General features: G+C 38.3%; 1 protein-coding gene across 6 annotated transcripts in view; it reads left to right on the top strand.

Moving 5' to 3' along the window:
• LTBP1 (latent transforming growth factor beta binding protein 1) overlaps positions 1–21,368 on the top strand; it is a 324,664-nt gene that overhangs the window by 220,377 nt on the left and 82,919 nt on the right. For 5 of the 6 annotated variants that reach the window (XM_034764910.1, XM_034764911.1, XM_034764913.1 and 2 more), the window contains 6 exons: positions 1,868–1,993; positions 4,090–4,215; positions 10,672–10,791; positions 14,770–14,892; positions 16,777–16,899; positions 19,847–19,969. In XM_034764910.1, the coding sequence (XP_034620801.1) occupies positions 1,868–1,993; positions 4,090–4,215; positions 10,672–10,791; positions 14,770–14,892; positions 16,777–16,899; positions 19,847–19,969 (741 nt within the window). The remainder of the gene's footprint in view (positions 1–1,867; positions 1,994–4,089; positions 4,216–10,671; positions 10,792–14,769; positions 14,893–16,776; positions 16,900–19,846; positions 19,970–21,368) is intronic. The other variant, XM_034764912.1, reaches the window with a different exon arrangement.

Below are 21,368 nucleotides of genomic sequence, written 5' to 3'. Positions count from 1 at the left end.
TGTTCCCTTTGTTTCTCATCTAAGCAGGTGATTTACGTTGTTTGAAATTGACAGTTTGCCTTATTCCACTTAACGTTGTTTTTTCTTGCAATTTTCAGTACTCTCCACAATTGTTCCTGATGTTCTCCTGCAAGACCTTCTAGTATCTAGGACAGGTTGTTATGAGGTGAAATACTTCCAGTGCAAAACATGTTCCGAAAGGCAAGCTCAGGAAACATTATCTGCCAAATGGTTACTGAAAATACAAGTCTTGGAGATTTCTGTGTCCATGGGAATCTGCCAAAACCTTGTGATGCATCTAATTTGCTGAAAAATTTGGCTCCTGCCATGTCAGCAAACATTTCATACCTTGTGGGCAAGAGGAAATATACCTTCTAAATTGTCTTTTTCAACTCCTTTTGTCTCTGCAGTTGCCAAGGAGTAAACCCAGTCTGTCAGCTCTTCAGAATAATCCCATTTGCTATCATGTTTTCCAGCTCTCCCTAGTCTCTTTTTCTAGGCTTGTGGATCATTTAGGGTGGCATATATAACAAGCTTTGTCTCTTCCCATAATTGCATCTTGTAAGTAACTGGGAGACACCCTTTTCCTGTGAATATGTCTTCATATGCCATAAATAGATTGTTCACATCTGCTTGAGGTTTGTTAGCAGACTTGTCATTCAGACTCTTCATGACATACCCCTCTTGATTAGACCTAGCACCTCATGTGTGTGTAAGCTCAAATCTGGTCACTTTCCTCAATGTGCAATGTGTCACAAACTCTCGTTTTACCGTTTCCTTTTTTCCCCTCAGTGACCGTTCACATTTACTCAGAAGTAGAATTTGTTCCTCACGTGTAACCTCTTGTGCATATTTTTTAGCCATTCATTTGATTTTGCAGCTTCTTTCTTTGATGGATTTATGAGTAACATTTTGCCTTCACTTGAGTTCTGTGTTACTCTCTACTGCCATTATTTCCATTCCTCTTTGTTATACTGCTTGGCATACAAATATTGCCTTTTCCAGTGTCAGGTCCATGTCTCAGAGTAGCATTTCACATGTCTTTTTATCATTGCACCCCAAAGGAATTTGATCTTTAATGAGGGATTTTAATAATCTTTATACATAATTCATGGTCTTTATCCAGAAAATATATTGTCCATAGGTAACATTCTTTCATGTAACACACTAGTGCTCAATCCTTTTCAATAGTTTTTCAAAGCTTTTTTACCTTTCCTCCTTCTCTTTATGACTTGAAAGGTTTCCATTTGAACACCATTTTAACAGCAAAAATCCTGAGTCCTAGACTGGCAAGGTTGGTAAAGAGGCATTACATTAAGTTTAAGGACAAAACTAATGAAACTACATTCTACGACAGAATGTTTTGAAATTTAAAATGAGATTGATATTGTGAGATGCCTACAAAAAAAATCCTCATATTTAACCGAGTTGTCATACTGCTTATAATAAAGTAGCCAAATCTATATTTCACCTAATTAGGAAATGTGTGTTTTCATAGACAACCTGCTGTGATATTGCTAAAAACTACAGTCTGTAAAAATAATTCTGTAATCTGCTACAGCTAACAGTTTAACATCTATGATTATTTTCATTTTACTCTGTCTTCACTTTTGATTTGCATATGCACCCACTTGACTTCTATGTGCGGGGGGGAGGGTAGGAAGGGGCGGTGGAAGAGTCAACTGACCGTAGGTCTGTTAGTCACTCAGGATAAATTGGACCGATCAGTGTGGTCACAACTGATTTCAGGCTTTCTCTCCTTTTAGCTGGAATAACTGAATATCACCCATTTACTGAAATATTTAAGATAGTTTGTAATATTTTTTTTCTGTCTGTGTGTGTGCGTGTGTGTGTTGTGTGTATATAGAAATCAATGAGTGCACAGTGAACCCTGATATCTGTGGAGCAGGACACTGCGTTAATTTGCCTGTGGGATACACCTGCATCTGCTATGATGGGTACAAGCTGAATGATCAACAGACAAAATGCTCTGGTATGAAAGAACTTTTTCAATAATCTAAAGTAATAACTGTATGAAGCATTTTCAAATATAGAATACCTTGTTCCTCCAAGGTGCTATGTATACCATATGTATATGTAGAAATCCTCTTCTGGACATGCCAAAACTACATAAAAATGTAATTTTTATATATAAAGCAATATTCACCAAAAGCAGGCTCTAGTGAACCTTTCAGCCAGTCAAAGATGAATGGAATTTTTAAAAAAAAGTTTTGTGTGTGTGAATTTAGTGCTCATGAAAGGTCTCACTGAAGTCACTAGGAGTTGAGGGCAATAAGCAGGAAACCATTTTAACTTGTCTGACCTGTCTCAACGAGTGTGAGTTTGACAGTCCAAGTGTGTGATAAATATGTAGAGCCTGGTGAATGTCAAAATCTATTTTACTTATGGGTACAATCATGCTTTGGAGGCACTAGTCTGCATTTTGGGAGGCGCAAGATCACGTCACCCCATGAGGTGCTCTGGGAGGGATCCTGCCTCAGGGAAACAGAATCTCTCTCAGATATCTGCAGTGCATATTGGACTGTTTTGCTGATACTATCCTTCTGAAAGTGCAGTTGACTTTCTTCTGCTGGCTAATGAGGAGTGGGTTGAGAAGGAAGCAGTTACCCTGGCACCTTTTCTGCCCTCTTTGGGATATCTTACATTGCATGGCTGCTACGAAGATGTAGATCTTGTGCTCTAGGGCAGTGGCTCTCAATCTTTCCAGACTACTGTACCCCTTTCAGGAGTCTGATTTGTCTTGAGTACCCCCAAGTTTCACCTCACTTAAAAACTATTGGCTCACAAAATCAGACATAAAAATACAGAAGTGTCACAACACACTATTACTGAAAAATTGCTTACTTTCCAATTTTTACCATATAATAAAATAAATCAATTGGAATATAAATATTGTACTTACAATTCAGTATATAATATATAAAGCAGTATAAACAAGTCATTGCCGGTATGAAATTTTAGTTTGTACTGACTTCACTAGTGTTTTTTATGTAGCCTATTGTAAAACTAGGCAAATATCTAGATGAGTTGATGTACCCCCTGGAAAACCTCTGCATACCCCTGGTTGAGAATCACTGATCTAGTCCAACCCACCACGCTGAGTATACCTTACATCTTCGCTTACAATTGTGCAACAGCACTGATAACAGTGGGTCCACATGATAGTAACTTGGAGCATAATTTGGCCCATAGAGTGTATTTGAAGGATCGATCAATTCTTTCTCTGCATTTTTTCTTTAAAAATAATAAATAAGGTTATATATGCAAACATTCTATTAATGCAGTTTTATTGGTGAGATTTTACATGTCCAAGAACCAGAAGTACAGACCTGTAGTTGCCCACAGCAACTATAGTTGAGCCATATTTTACTTATATTAAGGGATTAAAGTTACACCATATACAAGAATACAAAAGGCTGCCTGTGAATTACAGCAGATGATCAGAGTCACAACTAAATCAGGAATCAAGTTCCTGACTTCTGTGTAAACAAAATTTCAACTGTAATACTGAATGAACACAGTAATGTTTACATTTTGATAATATATTTTCAAATGTTCCATTATTCATTTTTACTTTATCAGAAAGTCAATAACTACTCAAAAATAATACCTCTACTGACTGGTGCTAATACTATTTAAATATATTTTATACAAATACACCTAGAATAATAATGATTTAAAATTCTTATAATTTTGTCTAGCTTTATACTGTTCTATGCTTGTAGCAATGCCAATGCTTAATATGGGGAGTACCACAAATACTGTTGTAGCATTAATTACTTGCAAACGGAAATTTTAAAGATTTGAAGTGTGTCCACTATTTAGTCTTCAAGCAATTTCAGTACTCATATAGCTTAAACCAGTAAGCATGATTTTTCCATCTACAACTATTTGATATATTCTTCTTGAGGCTCTTTAAGAGAACAAAGAGTATAGGCTTCAAACAGTTAAACTCATTACAAGACCTGTCTTTTCAAAGGCACATATTCGTTGGGTGGAGTGGGGAAAAGAGTCATGACCAATTATGTTACATTTTTCAATATCCTTATATTTTTATTTCTTAAACAGATATCAATGAGTGTGTTCAGACTCCCCATCTATGCTCCCTTGGGCACTGTGAAAATACAGAAGGGAGTTTCCTGTGCATTTGCCAAGCAGGATTCATGGCCAATGAAGAAGGAACAGAATGCATTGGTAACCACTGCTCTTCTTTATTAAAACGATGATGAGAATAATCATTTTAAAACTGATCATTAAGAGCCTACGCCAAAGTTAATTGAAGTAATTGAAAATACTCCCTTTGACCTCAATGAGTATTGAATCAGGCCCTAAAGCCCAGATCCTCAAAATCAATGTCCGTTTGGGGCCTAAATACCTTTGAGGATGGGGGCCTAAGAGGTCAATATCATATTTTCTTCATGACATATTTATCAGAAAGCGGGCAAAAAAAACCAAACCCGACTCCAAGGTATTTTATGTGTATAGCTACAGAGGGACATGATTAACCACATTGAGTGTTGACAGTTATTTATTTTTAAAGTTATTGCTTTTTGCAGGTATGAAATCAAGATTCTCCCTGATATTTTTTTTTATTTTCTCCCCTAACTGATTGGCTGAAGGGTGAGATATTTAAAACAAATTACAAAACAACTCCTTACGTCTCAACTGTCCCAAATTTGGCAGAACAATCTGCTTTTCCACAGCTTTCCTTGGAATTACCCAACTGTCCCTTCTTGCCATCTGTAAGCCCCACAGTGTGAACACACTATTCATGTAATATTTATACATTGCCTTGATCACTCTTTTCTCCACTTCTCCCTGAGGCTTCAGTTGCACCCACAGCTCTTGTGTCCTCTTCTCTATTCCCTTTGCATAGGAAAATTGCAGGTGACTCCACATAGCTGTGGATCTGACCTTCTCTGGTCATCTTCCAACAAAGTATGTATAGGCTGTTGGATTTGATCACCAGCCTGGGAAAAATAACTAGCCACACCCAGATCAATTCATAGCCCTTGCCTCAGGGCTCTGTTTTTGTCCAACATAAAAAAGGAAATGTGGCCTGACAACATAAAGTAATAGTTCTGGTCTCAACATGAGACTGTACCCGGCCCGCCAGTCTCCTTCAATTTGGTGGTCAGAACCTTCAGCCAGCTGTGGAGACAGAGGGGAAGAGCAGTTTGCAGGGGCTCTCATCCCCTCACAGTCCTCTTCTGCAGTACAGGAGAGTATTCTCCCATCAAGCTCCTGGACCCAGGCTCCTTTATGGAGCTAGGGCTCACATCTGCATCACCAAGCTGGTAATTATCAGACCCAATCACCTGACACTGCTCCTTTCCAGAACAGGGCTGGCTGCATCCTGGCCCTTAAAGGGGCAGATCACCCTGATAGAGTGTAATGCAGAGAACTCCAAGGAACACAGAGGACCAGGTCCTCAAAAGTATTTTGGTGCTTAATTCCTATTGAAGTCAATGGGAGTTAGGCACCTAAGTACCTTTGAGGATCTGGGAATAGTTTTTCTGGATTTATACCAGTGCAGTTCAAAGCAAGATCTGTCCCACAATGTTTCTAATATATTATTCTCCAGTGTTTGTTAAATAGCTCTTCTTAAGTTGAACATTAACATTTTCTTTTGTAATTCTCTACTTCTTTTCTATCTGGCAAACATACAAGAAAGAATGGGGGAAATTCATATATTACGTTTGATGATTAATTTAAGCTTATGTGCACCTTTTGGTTTCTCCCCCTACCCCACTTCTCAGATTTTGTTGAAAGTTTGAGACCTCACATCTGTGGGGAAGGCCTCTGTGTAAATACCATTGGCTCATATAAATGTAAATGTTGAGACAGTGAATGCTGAATGAAAGGACAGGCCAATATGACGGAGAGTTCTGACTCTACAGTAGTAGAAGTATGGCAGTGACATTAAGCAAGCCAAACCACTGGCAAGTTAATAGCCGTATGTTAGTATTGAATCTTCCCCTGTTGTTTCCAGACTAGTGTTTCTAATTTCTCCAGTTAACTGTAAGTCTGTCTTTCTGAGTATTTCATACCCCTCTAATTTTCATATAGCAAATTTGATCATGGCTATGTTTAACTTTTGGATATTTGATAAAAATATTAAATAACACATCCCATTATGGAAGAATAAATACAACAACAACAAAAGTAAAGCTCTTCTTTTGCAATTCTGTGATGGGTGATAATTTGGGCAATACTTAAGACTCCAGGCTAACAGAAGTTCATCTATAAAAACTCTGTCCACAATAAGGCTCATCTTTAATGTTTTATATTTGTGTAACAACAAAAAATGAGCAAAGGGATACATTTGCTGTTTGGAATATAAAGCTGCCACCAGACACTGTCATTTCATAGAATAAGAGAGAAGTCCCAGCACATCTGACCTAAAAAATGTGTACCTTTTCTTTTTGGCGTGAATTTTTCTCTGGTGTGTGTTTTGTGGGATTTTTTTCCTAACCTCTTCAACATTGATTTGATAATCAGTGAATTAAAACCAGTCAATTATTCTATTTTAAATATATACTCATTTGTACTTCAATCTAAATTACTGAGCATAGAAGAAAATTGTTAACATATTTCTATAATAATTAAACAGACACAAAATACCATGTATTCTGTAGGATCCTGATTGCCTTGTCTGCGTTTCAATAACCCATAAACTGTTAGCAATCCAGCACCAAGTATTCTTTTGAGTGACTTAGGATGACTTTGAAATGTTTTTTTAACACAGTTCAAAGTATTTTTCATTGTTTTTGTATTTGTTTGAAATGATCCTCATCACCTGCTGTGGGACAAGCTGTCCTAGGCTAGTTTATTCTGGCATAAGACATATTGATCCAGATTTTCAAAAGGACTCCTATCCAACAACCAGTATGGATGCACAAGTGAAGGGCTTGTGTACAAACAAGCAAGCTTAATTGTACTTTTGTGCATGCACTTTTAAAAATGTAGGTCATGAAGACTTTCACCATTATACATCAGAAATTATGAAGTGAGCATATTAGTAAATCAGGGTTACTCAGGGGTAGCATTTAAAGAAAACCTTTTTTTTGTTTTTTTTGTTTTTTTTTTTTTTACTGACAACAAAAAGATTCCAAATTGAGATGAAGTCATTTGAGATTTTTAAAATAAAATGTACATATTTACATGATAGTGCTACGTTGGCTGAGCAATGAAGGAAGAACTGTGTTTATTAGAAGAAATTTAAGAAAGTACTGATTGTAGGGCAGTATTTGTAAATGGGTCCAAGCAGAAACACATGCAAAACATGTTTGTTTTGTTTGGCCCTTTGCTTCAGAGAAGAAGCTCAGACCTGATTATAAATCCAATCCAAACACAAGCTGCATGGAGAGACAGTTAGTTCATTTGTAGTGTCTTTACCAGTGGATAGCAATCAGTTACTTCTCTTGGAGAAGCCATTCCAGTTAAATTCATGGGACTGGGACTGGGACTGGGATGTTCAAAACCTGGAAGTGTGAGCTTGTCTCGCAGGCTCCTCAATCCCATTGGCCAGGGTTTGGTTTGGTTTGGTTTTGTTTTTAAATCTAGCTCTGGGATGGTCCTTGCATAGTTTTTTAAGTGTTCTTTCTGGGCAAGGGCAGATGAGAGAATCATAGTTAGATTATTTATATTGTGTGCTAAAGATGGGGGGAAATAAGATTATTAGAGTCCTTGCATGGTTCTGAAAATAAAATGTTCTCTTAACTTATGATTAATTTTTTCATTATTTTATCTTTCAATACATCACTTTGAGATTAAATTAATCACAGACAAGGGGAGTTGAGACTGCTTCTAGGGTTCAAAATATTGAGCACCCTCAGTGCTCATTAACTTCAGTGGGAGTTGAAGATATGAGTATCTTGCTCAGTGTCTTGCAAGATCATGCTCATCATCATTCCTTCTATCTGTCCTCCTTTACATTGTAAGTCTTTCCTGTAGGAGACTTTACATACAGACATTCACAGCAGCATCCAATGATGGCAGCAAATAGATTTGCTGCTGTGGGTTTTGTTAGAGAACTCCTCCTTCTAGTCTGAACCATCAGTTATTTTCTGTTATATTAGTAATTGTTTCAAAACATTCACTCCAGTGTATCAAGTTTCTTATTCTCCCAGATTTGAGAGAATAGCTTCCCTTATATAATGCATATAATTCCTACAAACAAATTCTACATTGAAAACTAGTTAAGGTTGCTTAAGGGAAAAACCCTCCCACGCTAACCCTTCAAACCAAGGAAATGACATGTTAAGGGAACCATTTTCACCACATCATTACACCCACACATGACATTTACCATTCTGACAGATTCTGCAGCTCCACAAATAACTCCCTTCCACTTCCCACACAACCCCCCACCACACACACACACACTGCACACACTACTTGCAGATCATTCACTATAACACCACACCTTACTTCAGACTTTACACACCCACACAAGCACATATAATAGATCTGGAACTTACCCAGTGGTCATATTTTAAGAGTACATACAAGTTACTATTGCTGAGTTCAGAATTAAAGTGTAATATTATCATAGGTGGAGCTGGCATTGCCGCTTATAGTTAAGGTTGCCTGACACTTCCCATTATAAGATCCTGTTGTCAGTTTCTTATAACTTTGCCGGACTTTAACTATATGGGCAGACATTTTCCATGCTGCATATCTTCCTCAAGCTCAGGTTTTTTGGAAATTTTTCACAAAAATGGTCCAGCTGTTCCTGAGAACAAGTTTAGAGGGAAATATATTATTTTGCCCATGTTTAAAAAAAAAAAAAAGTCTTACAGCCATTTCCTTCAGAAGCTCTTGTGCCTCCATGTTTTGGAGCAAAGGCTTGAAATTTGGCAAGGGGTGGTCTTTGTGTCAGGGATGTGCCTTTTGCTGTTCTCATGAAAACCTACCCAAATTTGGTCAAGTTCTAAGCCTTTGAAAAATTGCCATTTGCACATGCTTAGTAGAGAATTGTTAGAGTTTGGTTGCTGAATTCTCTGAAGATTAATCTGTACTGATGATGTTCCAACCCAGGGAGGTAGGGGCAGAGCAGTACTTTCCCTGTAGTTGCTTCTTCAGGCTTCTGGGAACCACTGTGGCACTGGGCACCAGAACTGAGAGCAGCGCTTTCAGTACTCCCACTGCTTATGCCTGGGCACGATAGAGTAAGAAACAGCTTGCCTTGAATATAGGGCGGACAAGAGCTGGGCAGAAGTATGGTGTGCGGAGTAGATTGGGACATGGGGTCTGGGGATAGGAGGGACTAGGAGCTGGGAGATTAAATGCATCCTGTTCATTGGATGACGCAGGAGACCTATGGAAAAAATAGTATGTGATCATGTAATTAAAGACTAGTAGAATAAGGCATATGCACAAGGGAGTGGAATTAAGGCTGCACCGGCAACCTTAATTCTGACAAAAAGAAGAACAGGAGTACTTGTGGCACCTTAGAGACTAACAAATTTATTAGAGCATAAGCTTTCGTGGACTACAGCCCACTTCTTCCTTAATTCTGACATTTCCTAACTTTTGAATGCTTGACTTTGCAACTTTAAGAGTCTGTTACTTTAGCTTTTTGTATGTAAAAGTGTGTGTATTGTGAGTAGCGTGGTTTTTTTTTTTTTTTTTAATGTGGAAGGGAGTTATTTGTGGAGCTGGAGAGACGGTCAATGAGAGCTCTGAGGTTTAGACATAAGCTCCCTGCTCTGATGTGACTGAGCTAGACCATCAGAGTGGAATCTGTGCTGATGCACCCACTTACCCCATACATTGCCAGAAGCTTTTCTGCAGCCTCATGGGGTTGTTCAGTCACACACACCCTCTTCTTAGACCCAATAGCCCTCCATTATCCACCCAGGTCTTCGATTGCCACTCACACTGCCTGCATTCCTAGTCCTCCCACAACTTATCTGCCCTATAATTCTGCATACAAAAGGGCCTAGGGGAGCCTCAATTTCCCACCTCTATGCCCCCTCCTCAAGCTCTCAACAAATCTCACTTTAGTTAGGGAAGCTGGAGGTACAGTGAGACCTGAAGTGCTGGTGAGACAAGCCTCTACAAGGTCCTAAGAGTGGCTGGAGTTAGGTAGCTGGGGGTGCTGAAAACAGATGAGATTCACCCAAATTTCTCTAAAGAAGGGTTTTTGCAGGTTTATATTTCACCCCAGGAACATTTTTAATGCTCATAATACCCTCAGAAATTCAAGGTCACCTCAAGGAGTATTTGCCATTTTTAGTTTATTTAAATGGCAAATGGGCTGAGCTACACAGAGGTAGTCAGGTCCCATCAAAGCCAAACGCTTGATATGTCCTTCACTACGGAACCACTGTCAGCAACTCCAGAATTTAATTGTGAAGCCACAAGTGATTACCCTTGTATCTTTAATCAATTTATAAATAAAAGATCTGATCCACAACTGGTATAAATCTGTAGGGCTCCTTTGACTTCAATGGAACAGGGCTGACTTACACCAGACGAGAAGGATCTGGTCTGCTGACTTCAGTAGAGCTATGCTGATATACATCATCTGAGAATCTGGTTCAAACTACACAACTGGATATATAAATGCAGTTACAATAATCAGACTAGTTTGTTCTTCAACAGCCTGTTATGATTCCGACCTAGATTTTCTTATTTTTAAAGATATTGACGAATGCCTGACCCAAAGTATTTGTCCAGATGAACAATGCATTAATGGTCCTGGCTCTTACCAATGCGTTCCTTGCACAGATGGATTCAGAGGCTGGAATGGACAGTGCCATGGTATGTTCTGTAGTGTTTGTATCCCAAATATTGTTACATTTGTGTTCTGAGAGACTGTGGTGTTAATGGAAATGTGCCAAAAAGGCCCCCTATTGTTGCTGAAATAGAAACTGAAAATTTGAAGATTTCAAAATGATTTCTGGTCTTGGAGAGAGAGGGAGTCAGACAAGATTTCCTCACTACAGAGCAATGAAAATTAAATTTAGGATGTAAGTATCATGAGATGTGAAAGTGGAATTTTAGAAATATGAAAATATGGAATTTTAAAATTTAAGAGATTTTTAAATTAGTGATATGCTAGAATGCCATTGTTAAGGTTAGTAAGCAAGTGGAAGAACTTGAGATAGCTATAATACTTCAATGTGAATGGCGTACTGTTGAAGAAAATTCAGATACTGGTTCACAATGCACACTGACAACATCTCTTAATTATTAGTATTTCCAGCAAACCATTCAGCACACCTCTAACAGTTTCAGTGCCATTCAATAAGGATCATTTTTAGCTCAGGTTTTATGATAGATTTTTCACACTCCCTATTCCTGTTTTTTTCCCAGTTGTTTGCCTTCCTTTTTTCAAGGACCGTGACATCTATTTCTGAAACTGATAGCAAAGGGCAGTCAGAGGTGTTGTGTAATAATTGTACAGTGGTACTTGTCTTCTGGAGCTGAGAGTACTATCTGCTGGATTAACTGAGGCATGATTGCATTTCAGTTGTGACGGAAGTAATTTGTGTGTGTGTGCGCGTGCGCATGCGCATGCATGCATGGGCATGTGTACATATATGCATACACACACTGTATTTTGTGCAATGATTTGGGATTCTCTACAACACAAGATTTCCATTTATTATTTGGGAAGTAAAAGGTTGACTTTTTTTATATATTCCTTTTTTATATATAGTACAGTTGAATATATGGCTTCAAAGGTGGTCTAGGAAGAGTGCATATTTTCTAACATTAGGCTTGATTTTTATACCGCCACAGAAATAGCTTTACAGAGATAACCCAGTTCAAAATACCAATAGTCTAGTGCAGTCCCAGAATTACATCACTTACATTTTTCCTTTTGCCAGCCAGATTATTAGAAGTGCAAGCAGAAATGTTAAATCACTGCATTACTCAGCCCAGGGTCACAAACTTAACTGCTTGCTCCAAGCAATAAATCTCTGCTTTGAATTGCTGAAGTCATACATAATCTTTTATTAAAGGCATGCAAAGTACTCTTTTATTTTCTCTTGTTTCATGTAAAATTCTAAACCACATACAACCAAGGCGATTCATCCACACTTTTCATGATATGATCAGTCTTCATTTTCTGCTTATCCTGGACTTGAATTCCATTCAAAATTATCCACATGAACTTTAGTAGGTCTAATGGGGACAGATTTTTCCTTCTTAACTCAACTCTGTAGCTTTATAATAAAGTACCCTTTAAACAATGTGGCAAAAATCCATCCTACTATATCTGTGAAGGTATTTATAGGCAAACTTGAGAGTCCCTTTTGCATTCAGCCCATTGGTCAGATTCTTGATGAACCTTCATACCAATTGCCATTCTGTAGTTTCCCTCTGCAAGTCAGTCTTCTGTAGTTCTTTTCCCAATTCTTGTTCTCCATTCTTGCACTCCTTTTAAGTGATCCCTTGGGAAACAAATTCCAACAATCCCAGTGCTCTTTAACAGTACAAATTATATCCTCCCCTGTTTATGAAAGGTAATCATATCATTTCATTTTAAATTAAGGTAGGTTTACATGTATACAGCATTAGGAACTGTGTGGGATAGGGACATCAAAAACTTATGGGCTGAAATTGAAAATCACATCTCATCCTCAAAGGAAATCTGCACAGCACCTTCAAAAGATGAGCAGATGAGCCTGGAAACTTAAATTCATAACTCTGCAAGATACCAAAAATCATGGGCTTAATAAAAACACTGGACTTACGGCTCATTACAGCAATCAGTAACTCACTTATCCTCCTTTGTACTATGACTATAGAGGTGTTAGCTGCCCAAGTTACCTTGCAAGAATGGTCTCTTGCAACATGTGTTAATTCAAAATTTATTCCATGTTGTATTTAGCTGTGACACTCTAGGTACCTTTCCCAGACGTGAAGGAGAGCTCTGTGGCAACCTGCAATTGGCCCGTGCCAGCTGACTCAGGCTTGTGGGGCTCAGACTAAGAGGCTGTTTAATTGTGGTGTAGACGTTTGGGCTCAGGCTGGAGCCCGGTTCTAGGACCCTGTAAGATGGGAGGGTTGCAGAGCTCTGGCTGCAGCCTATCTCCGCAAGCTTGAGTCAGCTGGCACAGGCCAGCCACCATGTCTAATTGCAACGTAGAGATACCTGGTGTAAACTTGAAAGCTTGTGTCTTTCACCAACAGAATTTGGTCCAATAAAAGATATTACCATACGCACCTTGTCTCATTGATACAAGGTCTGGGAATTGCTATAATCAGTCCTGGAGCCTAGGTGGATTGATTTAAATAAAAGCAATTTGAATCAATTGTTAATTTAAAAAAAACTTGATTATAATCACCAATTTTAATCTTTTTGTTTCCATTTAAAAAAAAATCTATTATACATTGAAATCAAAATTGCTGATGTGATTAGTTACAAACTATTGATTTTTATTATAAAGTTGAAGCAAATTTCAGTAAAATGATTGAATAAATGACAGAAACAGCTTTGAGAAATTTTCTCAAATACTGTGTCTTCATATGCCACCTGGATTTTGTCCATTGATTTTCTTGCTTTCTTTACACCAAATGAGTTTTCTAACTTAGAATAAATTAGTCCAGGCCTAGAAAATGCTCTCTCCACACTTGCTACACTACAGCTACTAAAGGAGAAAAGCTGGTTTATCATTGCTGTGAATTCTATATCTACATAGCCAGCAATTCCCCCTAGTACAGTTGTTCACTTTACTAATAATTCCTTATTTTTTTTAACGGTTCTCCTCATTTCCTGAAATGTTGTTATGGTGGGCAGGATTGATGGATGATTAGCAGATGCCCAAGTCACAGTGCCAACCCCATCATTTGTATTTAGACACCTAATTTTGTAATTGGATTGAGAACATTGTGTGATATATAACAGAGTGGAGTAAGTGCTTGCTCCATCTGTTTCTCCACTGCCTGCAATTGTCTTTAGTTCTCTCTTTCTCCAGTGTTTTCTGGTGTTCTTTCAAAATTTCAACAGCATCAGCAATATAATATCTATCTCTAGCTATCATTTTCCAGTTGAATTCAATATATTCATCATGTCTTCTACATTTCTTTTTAGTTGTATGATACTATTTTTGGCAATGATGTTGCCTATTGTGTCAAACATTTCTTCATAAATTGTCATGGGGACAGGTTGGTTATTAACAAACAGTTGAAAATATCAGCCACCCAATTCCACTCCACATTTTTGGGTAGAATAAGTTTTGACATTTTTCCTGAATGTTTCCCACAATAGGAATGGGGGGGTGCTAGTATTTGCAAGACACTGGCAACCACTAGCATTTTTAACAGTGTTGTCTATGCTTGCCAGGATTAAGTTTGTAGAATACAGGAGTAAAAATGCCAGCACTTGGTGACACCTGATCTGCACTCAAGCTGCACCAGTGTAAGCAACAATGAGCAAATTAAGGGGAAAAAAGGTGAGTGTAGATAAGGGTAGTGTGGACATAGCTAACTCATGGTAGAACCGTGCTTTAAAACTGTTCACCAGCCTAGGCTAGAATACAGTTCAGGGATCAAGAAATTTTAGATCCATGTGTTTAACAAAAAAAGTGTTCTAATCTATACTGGATTAGATTTTTTAAGTATGATTTGGACAAACTTTGGCTGATCCAGAATGGCTGGCCAAATCATGTCAGGACCCAGTTTAATTGGATCCATGTTCACACACAATTTAAATACCATTCTATTGAAAGCCCATGTAGATAGGAACTAATGCATATATATATATTCATGCTTTCTTTGTATTCCCAGATATAGATGAATGTCAGTATGGCAATCTCTGTACAAATGGACATTGTGAAAACATCGAGGGATCTTTCAGATGTACTTGTAGCCAAGGTTATAAACTATCTGCAGCAGGGGACCAGTGTGAAGGTAGGAATGTGGCTAAAACTCAGAATAATTCATCTAATGATTCTATAGCATTTTGCATCCAGTAGGACCCCAAATGCTTTACAAAATAACTATTAATGCAAAACAACAAAATGTGCAATGTAAATCCTGCATAGTTAAAACTTAAACAAGGCAGAAGATTCAAGAGCTAAAGTTTCTGTACTAACTTGGCCTTGTTGTGCATTCTGTATACTTTGTAACATATATTATAAAACATTATGATATCTAAGAGTATCAATCTAATAGTCTAACAAATACAAATAAACTCATGTAGCTGTGGAAGCAGGGAGTAACCTGGGGATCTGTCCCTCAATCATCTTTTTATTACACATTTATACAATACCTATGGGACAGTGGGACTTCTTGGTACTATTGTAAAAGGAATAATACTTATTAATAATTTATTTCAGATTTCCTGTCAAACTTAAACAAATTTTAGGGGAAGATTGAGGGGGCTTGGAGGAGTGGCTCAGGAGGCAAGACAGTCTGAGTTTAGAGGAAATATTTAGGCAAAGCTAGACTATGTCCTCAGAACCCTTTATAGAAAAACACATTTGCTAAGTTAGGCATACATGGAAAGTTGGCCATTCCTGAAATGCACACCTCTAAAATAAGGACCTGATCCTGCAGTGTGGTGCATGTGTCTAGACACTAGCCAGTCAGTTAAGTCAGTGGAGGTTCATAAATGTTAAAGCCAAAGGGACATTATGTTTATCTCATCTGACCTCCCATATAACACAGTCCAAAGAACCTGACCCCAGTAATTTCTGCATCAAGTCCGTCACTTCTTTTTGAGCTATACCATATCTTTTAGAGGGACATCCAGTCTTGATTCAAAGACTGAAAGTGATGGAGAATCCACCACATTGTTTCACAGTGGTCTATCCATGCACATCACATTGCTGTTGGCGGATATGAAATGGGTTTAATCAAAACCAATTTTGATCCCCCGCCACTAGGGTGGACCACAACCAGCTAACATCTTTTTAAAGATGTTAAAGCCTGTCAATAGTAGGTTCTAAGACATTTTTAAACACAACCAAATTAAAACTTGTTAGCTAATGCAATTTTTTAAAAACACCTTTTTTCCTAGTTTAGACAAGCATTAAAGACTACACTGCTCCAGTAACACATGGCTCCCTAACATCACTCTGTGGTAATGGTTCGGTACTGACTCATAGAAACATGTGTTACCTTCTGAATCAGCAATACCACTTCCTGCAGAGTCCTATCCTATTTGGAGTATCCTATCCAAATCCAAATGTTGACCTGGGCTGACCCCGCTTAAGTTTGTGAGAACTGAAGAGATCACTCTAAGCACTGAGGGATTAGCAGTGGCTATAGTAGCAAAGAGAGACATTTGACTCATCATAGTTACAGGATTAATTCTAATATAGAGCAACTGTTTAAATAAGAAAATCTAATCTTTATGTAAAATTTGACAGTATAACAGCCTGCCAGTGTTTGCCTGAAAATCACAGCCTGTGATGATTCTGTTGGAAATTGTTTTGTGTGTTTTGCTGACACAATGGGTCAGCTGGCTCATTACCTCAGCCAGCTATGCGGGAGGTGGAAGAAGCCCTCATGCAAAGCGTGTGTGCGCGCGCGCATGAAGGACAAATGGGTATTGAGAGAGAGAACCCTAAATGAAGCCAAGTCAGAGAAGTCTTAGGCTGAGGTTTCATCTAATACTATTTTGAACTTACCTATTTGTTAGTAAACCAAACCAGAAGAAGAGTGATTTTCTTTTGACTCTTCAGTTTTGTTTGAGTGGGATGTGGATACCTTGTGCTTCAAAACAGGCATTTTCAGAAGCATGGCATTACTGTTTTCTTTTTTAGATACACATTTTCTTTTCATTCATAGATATAGATGAATGCCAACATCATCATCTCTGCACAAATGGGAATTGCAGAAACACAGATGGGTCTTTCAGATGTATTTGTAGCCAAGGTTACACATTATCATCTATGGGAGACCAATGTGAAGGTATGTATGTAACTTAAACTACCTATGGATTTTTTCAATGAGATCTTGAGTTATTCCAACCATAGGCACAGCCACTTCTGAGGATGGAAAAGGAAGATGTTTTTCTCCTCCTCTTCTCAATTCTTTACTATCCCATTGATGGTCTCTATCTATACCACCACATATCTTATGTATTCTCACCCACAGAATTCCTGTCACCTGCACCTATGGCTCCAACAGGAAGGTGAGGAGAATAATTTGATTTTCTTTTGAGTAAGGAAATCTCCTCCTTGCTCAAATTCTAAAACAGAGGGCAGTATTCATCCCTGGTTACAAATGCTTCTGCCATCATGGAAAGTCCACCTAGGGGGCTGTCTGGGTTACAGCTGCTTCTGTGGCTGGTTTGGGGGACTGCAGCCAATCACCACAACTCCAGACAGAAGCACTGGCAGGGTGGCCTAGCTTAGCTCCTGTGGAGCCCAGTGGTAGTACCCCTGGGGAGGAAAGCACTGTAAACGCTACCTGCCCTTCCCCAGAGGTGTCTCAGAAGTGCAATTTGCACAACAATTGTACAAAACAGAATAAATAAAAAATACACAGCAAAATCCCAGAAGATATGCTGTGCTGTAGGAAATGATCTTCCGATCTTTTGGTGATATCCCAAATAAGATTTCGGGCCTGATATTAGCAAACTAATACAATAATTCAGGTATATTCTCTGTCTTTGCTTATTCTCATTGCGTCTTGACATTCTTATATGAGCTTCATCTCAAGAAAACCTTCAGCCCAAGGGGGCTCTCTCCAGGCTTCAAGAACAGTTGTTCTGGGTTATCTTAGAGAAAAGCCCTCAGATGGTTTCACTTTGGAGTAGACACAGACACAAGGAGGGCCAGAGTCTTCCCAACGCTTCTTCACATACAACTCCTAGATCTTTAAGTCTCATGTATAGAACAAGATTGCACATGAAGGAGCTTTGGGAAATTCTGTTCAGGGGCTAGAATCAAATAAGACATGCAGAAAAAAAGGAAGATACCATCTCCACAATGATTCAGTACCTCTGTTGGTGGGGGAAGAGTAGCCCAGGTAGGTAGTCAGGGAGAGATAGCTCAGTGGTTTGAGCATTGGCCTGCTAAACCCAGGGTTGTGAGTTCAGTCCTTGAGGGGGCTACTTAGGGATCTGGGGCAAAATCAATACTTGGTCCTGCTAGTGAAGGCGGGACTGGTCTCAATGACGTTTCAGGGTCCCTTCCAGTTCTATGAAATAGGTATATCTCCATTTATTATTATCTTCCCTTCACAGACTAGGATGCCAGCTTCTCTTGCAATTCATAGAATCTAATATTTTAAGAAATCAAAGAAAAAAAGCTCTATTTCTTTGGGTTCTTGCACTCTGATCGTAGGAACTATGAACAGTTACAATAGAAGAAGGGGGGGTTGTGTAGTATGTTAGGATTAATAAAATTTCACTTTGAATGAATTTGGCAGAAAACATTATCTTTTTGTGGGGTTTGGCATTTATTCAGTGCAAGGAAGTTAATTTTTTCACTTGCTCTCAGTCAAAGTTAATTACCATTTAAATAAACCATCATTTTTTCAGTTGAAAATATGATATGAATATAAAACACATTCATGTGAAATCAAATATGTTTATCAAGAGTTCACATAACGTCATCATCATTAAGTGCAATTTTATCTGAAATAAGAACTTTCACATATGCAAGAAAGCTCTAAAAAAAAAAAAAAAAAATTAAATCCAAAGATCAGAAAGAGTCTTATGGTTTTTTTTATTGGGTTCATGTCCAAATGGAAAAGGCGGCATCATTTTGGTCTGCTAAAAAGTCATGCATAAAAGGTCAGAATAATAAAAATCCATCACATAAAGCTGTTTATTTTGTGTATCAAAGAAAATCCTATCGTCCTGTAGCCTATATACTGTTTTTTTTCTACTTTATTTTCTTTTACTTTCTGTTTTCCCCTAAAACTAGTGAAGCACAATCATAAAACATTAAATGGCTTCCTTTGCAGTAGTGAAATATAGTATTCATGTAATGTAAGCATTTTTGCTATAATCACTTCTTCATATAGTCCTATAGCAAAATAGCTGATTTATTGCTTCTTTGCATTTATCAGTGTATCATTTCAGCTGCTACCATCATATTAATTTCACAGTGGTTGAGGCCCTGATTCTCAGCTGAGACCTTATCCCAAAGTCTATTTAAGTCAATGGAAGTCTTTCCATTGACTTCAAGGGCTTTGGATCAGTCCACTAGTGTAAATCGATATAGCTGTATTGACTTCAGTGGGGCTATGTTGAATTATACTTGCAGACAATGTGGACCTGAGTGTGAATTCTTAATATCATTACCAGTTTATAAAAGTTTGCATGGTGGCCCAGTAGTGCCAGAACACACAGGTTCAGAAAGTACCAAAGCGTGAATGCAACTCAATTTACAAAAGGTAACCAGGCATGGAACTAATGTTGCAGAAGCATCATAGTGTTTGTGTTGCATGTACATCAGAATCTGTATTTGCATCACTGTGGAGTTCACGTTTTCTAAATGTGCACCTGCTTTAGGTTTCTAAACCATTGAAGTTGCTTGTAGTGCAATAGCCCCACAGTTCACATGGAAATGGGGGAGAATTTTGTATAATTGTCTCTGCATATAGAGGAAGGGAGTTGTCTCAGTCAGCATTACAATCAACATTGTGTGGTCATTCTTGCTAAGAATGAAGAATGTACCAATTCAAATTTTAACGCTGTATAGAACTATAAGGGGAAAAATCTGAGGTGTGAATGTGTAGGCAGGGAAATTAGACACACGCTACATTTAAAAATTGTTATTTTTATTTAAATATAGTAAATATAAGCTGTTACCACAAGTTGATATACCAGTATTAAATATGTCACTTTTAAGAGTTTATTCAGTTTTGAAATTGTCTAATTTTTTTGGCAATGGTTTGATTTCAGACATTAATGAATGCCTTCAAGACAGTGATATTTGCCTTAGAGGAAACTGCATTAATACTGAAGGTTCTTATGAGTGCACTTGTCCAGATGGCTTCCAGCAGATGGCCAACAGGGGATGTCAAGGTATAGTCTGATTCGGTTAAGATATCTGATGAATGTTATAAATTATAGTATAAAAGAGAATCCCAAATCAACAGGATTACAAGCACCTTCTGATCCTTCTCTTCTTGCTATAAACAATTATCTGCTGTGCCACAGGCGGGCTTCCCTATACTTTGAAAAACTGTTCCAACAGGCATAGTCTCAGTCTTCATATCATGAGGTAGGAATTCTTTATAAACTAACATAGGGTTAGAGTTGTTGTGTCTTCCCAAGTCCTGAGAGAGATTCATTTTGATAGCACAGGTTGTGCTGAAAATTACAACAAATCATTTTATACCATTTTTATCAATGTTGTAGATCTGTTAAGTACAAGATTTAAAAAATACAACAGGAAAATAAATGAAAAATAAGACTACACAATTGGTTATATTTATTTTGTATCTTGTTATAATTAATAGTTCCACTTGACAGAAACAATAAATATTCACAGGCAAAACAATTATTAGCCAGCAATTAAGGCTGAAAGGATTTATCCCTTCAGATAGAATACTATTGAAATTTTTTTTCCTCAAAGAACATAAATGTTTGAAAGTCTTGATAGTCAAAGATTAAGTGCCACTTAGCGAAAACACTCCAAAACATTTGAAAGTATGCAAATACATGGTTAAGATCACTCAAAAAAACCTACCTTAACTCTGCCCCTATAACACTATTAACCTTCCATTTTCATTTTGTTCCCTTTGTACTATCTTTGGAAGCAGATTTTTTCTAAGATTTTTTTCTAACAGTTTTAAGACATCCCCAGCCTATAACTAGCGACATACTTTCCACAGATACTGTACCTTACCACTAGTAATAGTTCATTTTACCTTACTCATTTTTTTCATAAGAGCTTTAGGAAGTTCATATTTGGGTTGTGAATGTCTTACATTTGGAGACAACAATGTACTTGTAGACTTTGAGTGGTATATTGAACATTGGTTTTAGAGTGTTATGTCCATGGATTAGGAGATATGCTAACTATGTGTCTAAAGACACTTCTATAATTTGTGCAATATGTAATTGTAGTGAAACGTGAAATGACTGTGCTATTTATTTCAGAGGGGTAGCCGTGTTAGTCTGTATTAGGGTTACCATATTTTGTGCCTCCAAATGGAGGACACTCCACAGCCCCCGGCCCCGCCCCGAGCCCCGCCCCGAGCCCCGCAGACACACACCCCGCCCCCTCCCCTGCTTCCCGCGAATATTTGATTCGCGGGAAGCCTGTAGCAGGTAAGGGGCGGTGTGGGGGGGAGGAAGCACGGCCCAGGCTGGCCCCCCGGCGTTTCCAGCCTGGGTCGGCTCGGGCCCTGGGGTGCCAGCCCCGGCCGACCACCCCCGGCCCGCCCAGCACTGCCGGCCCCCGGCGGCCCAGCGCACC

The sequence above is a fragment of the Trachemys scripta genome, chromosome 3, assembly GCF_013100865.1.
Source record: "Trachemys scripta elegans isolate TJP31775 chromosome 3, CAS_Tse_1.0, whole genome shotgun sequence".
Lineage (NCBI taxonomy): Eukaryota > Metazoa > Chordata > Testudines > Emydidae > Trachemys > Trachemys scripta.
The sequence above is the reverse complement of the archived record's forward strand: the minus strand, read 5'-3'. Positions and strand labels throughout refer to the sequence as shown.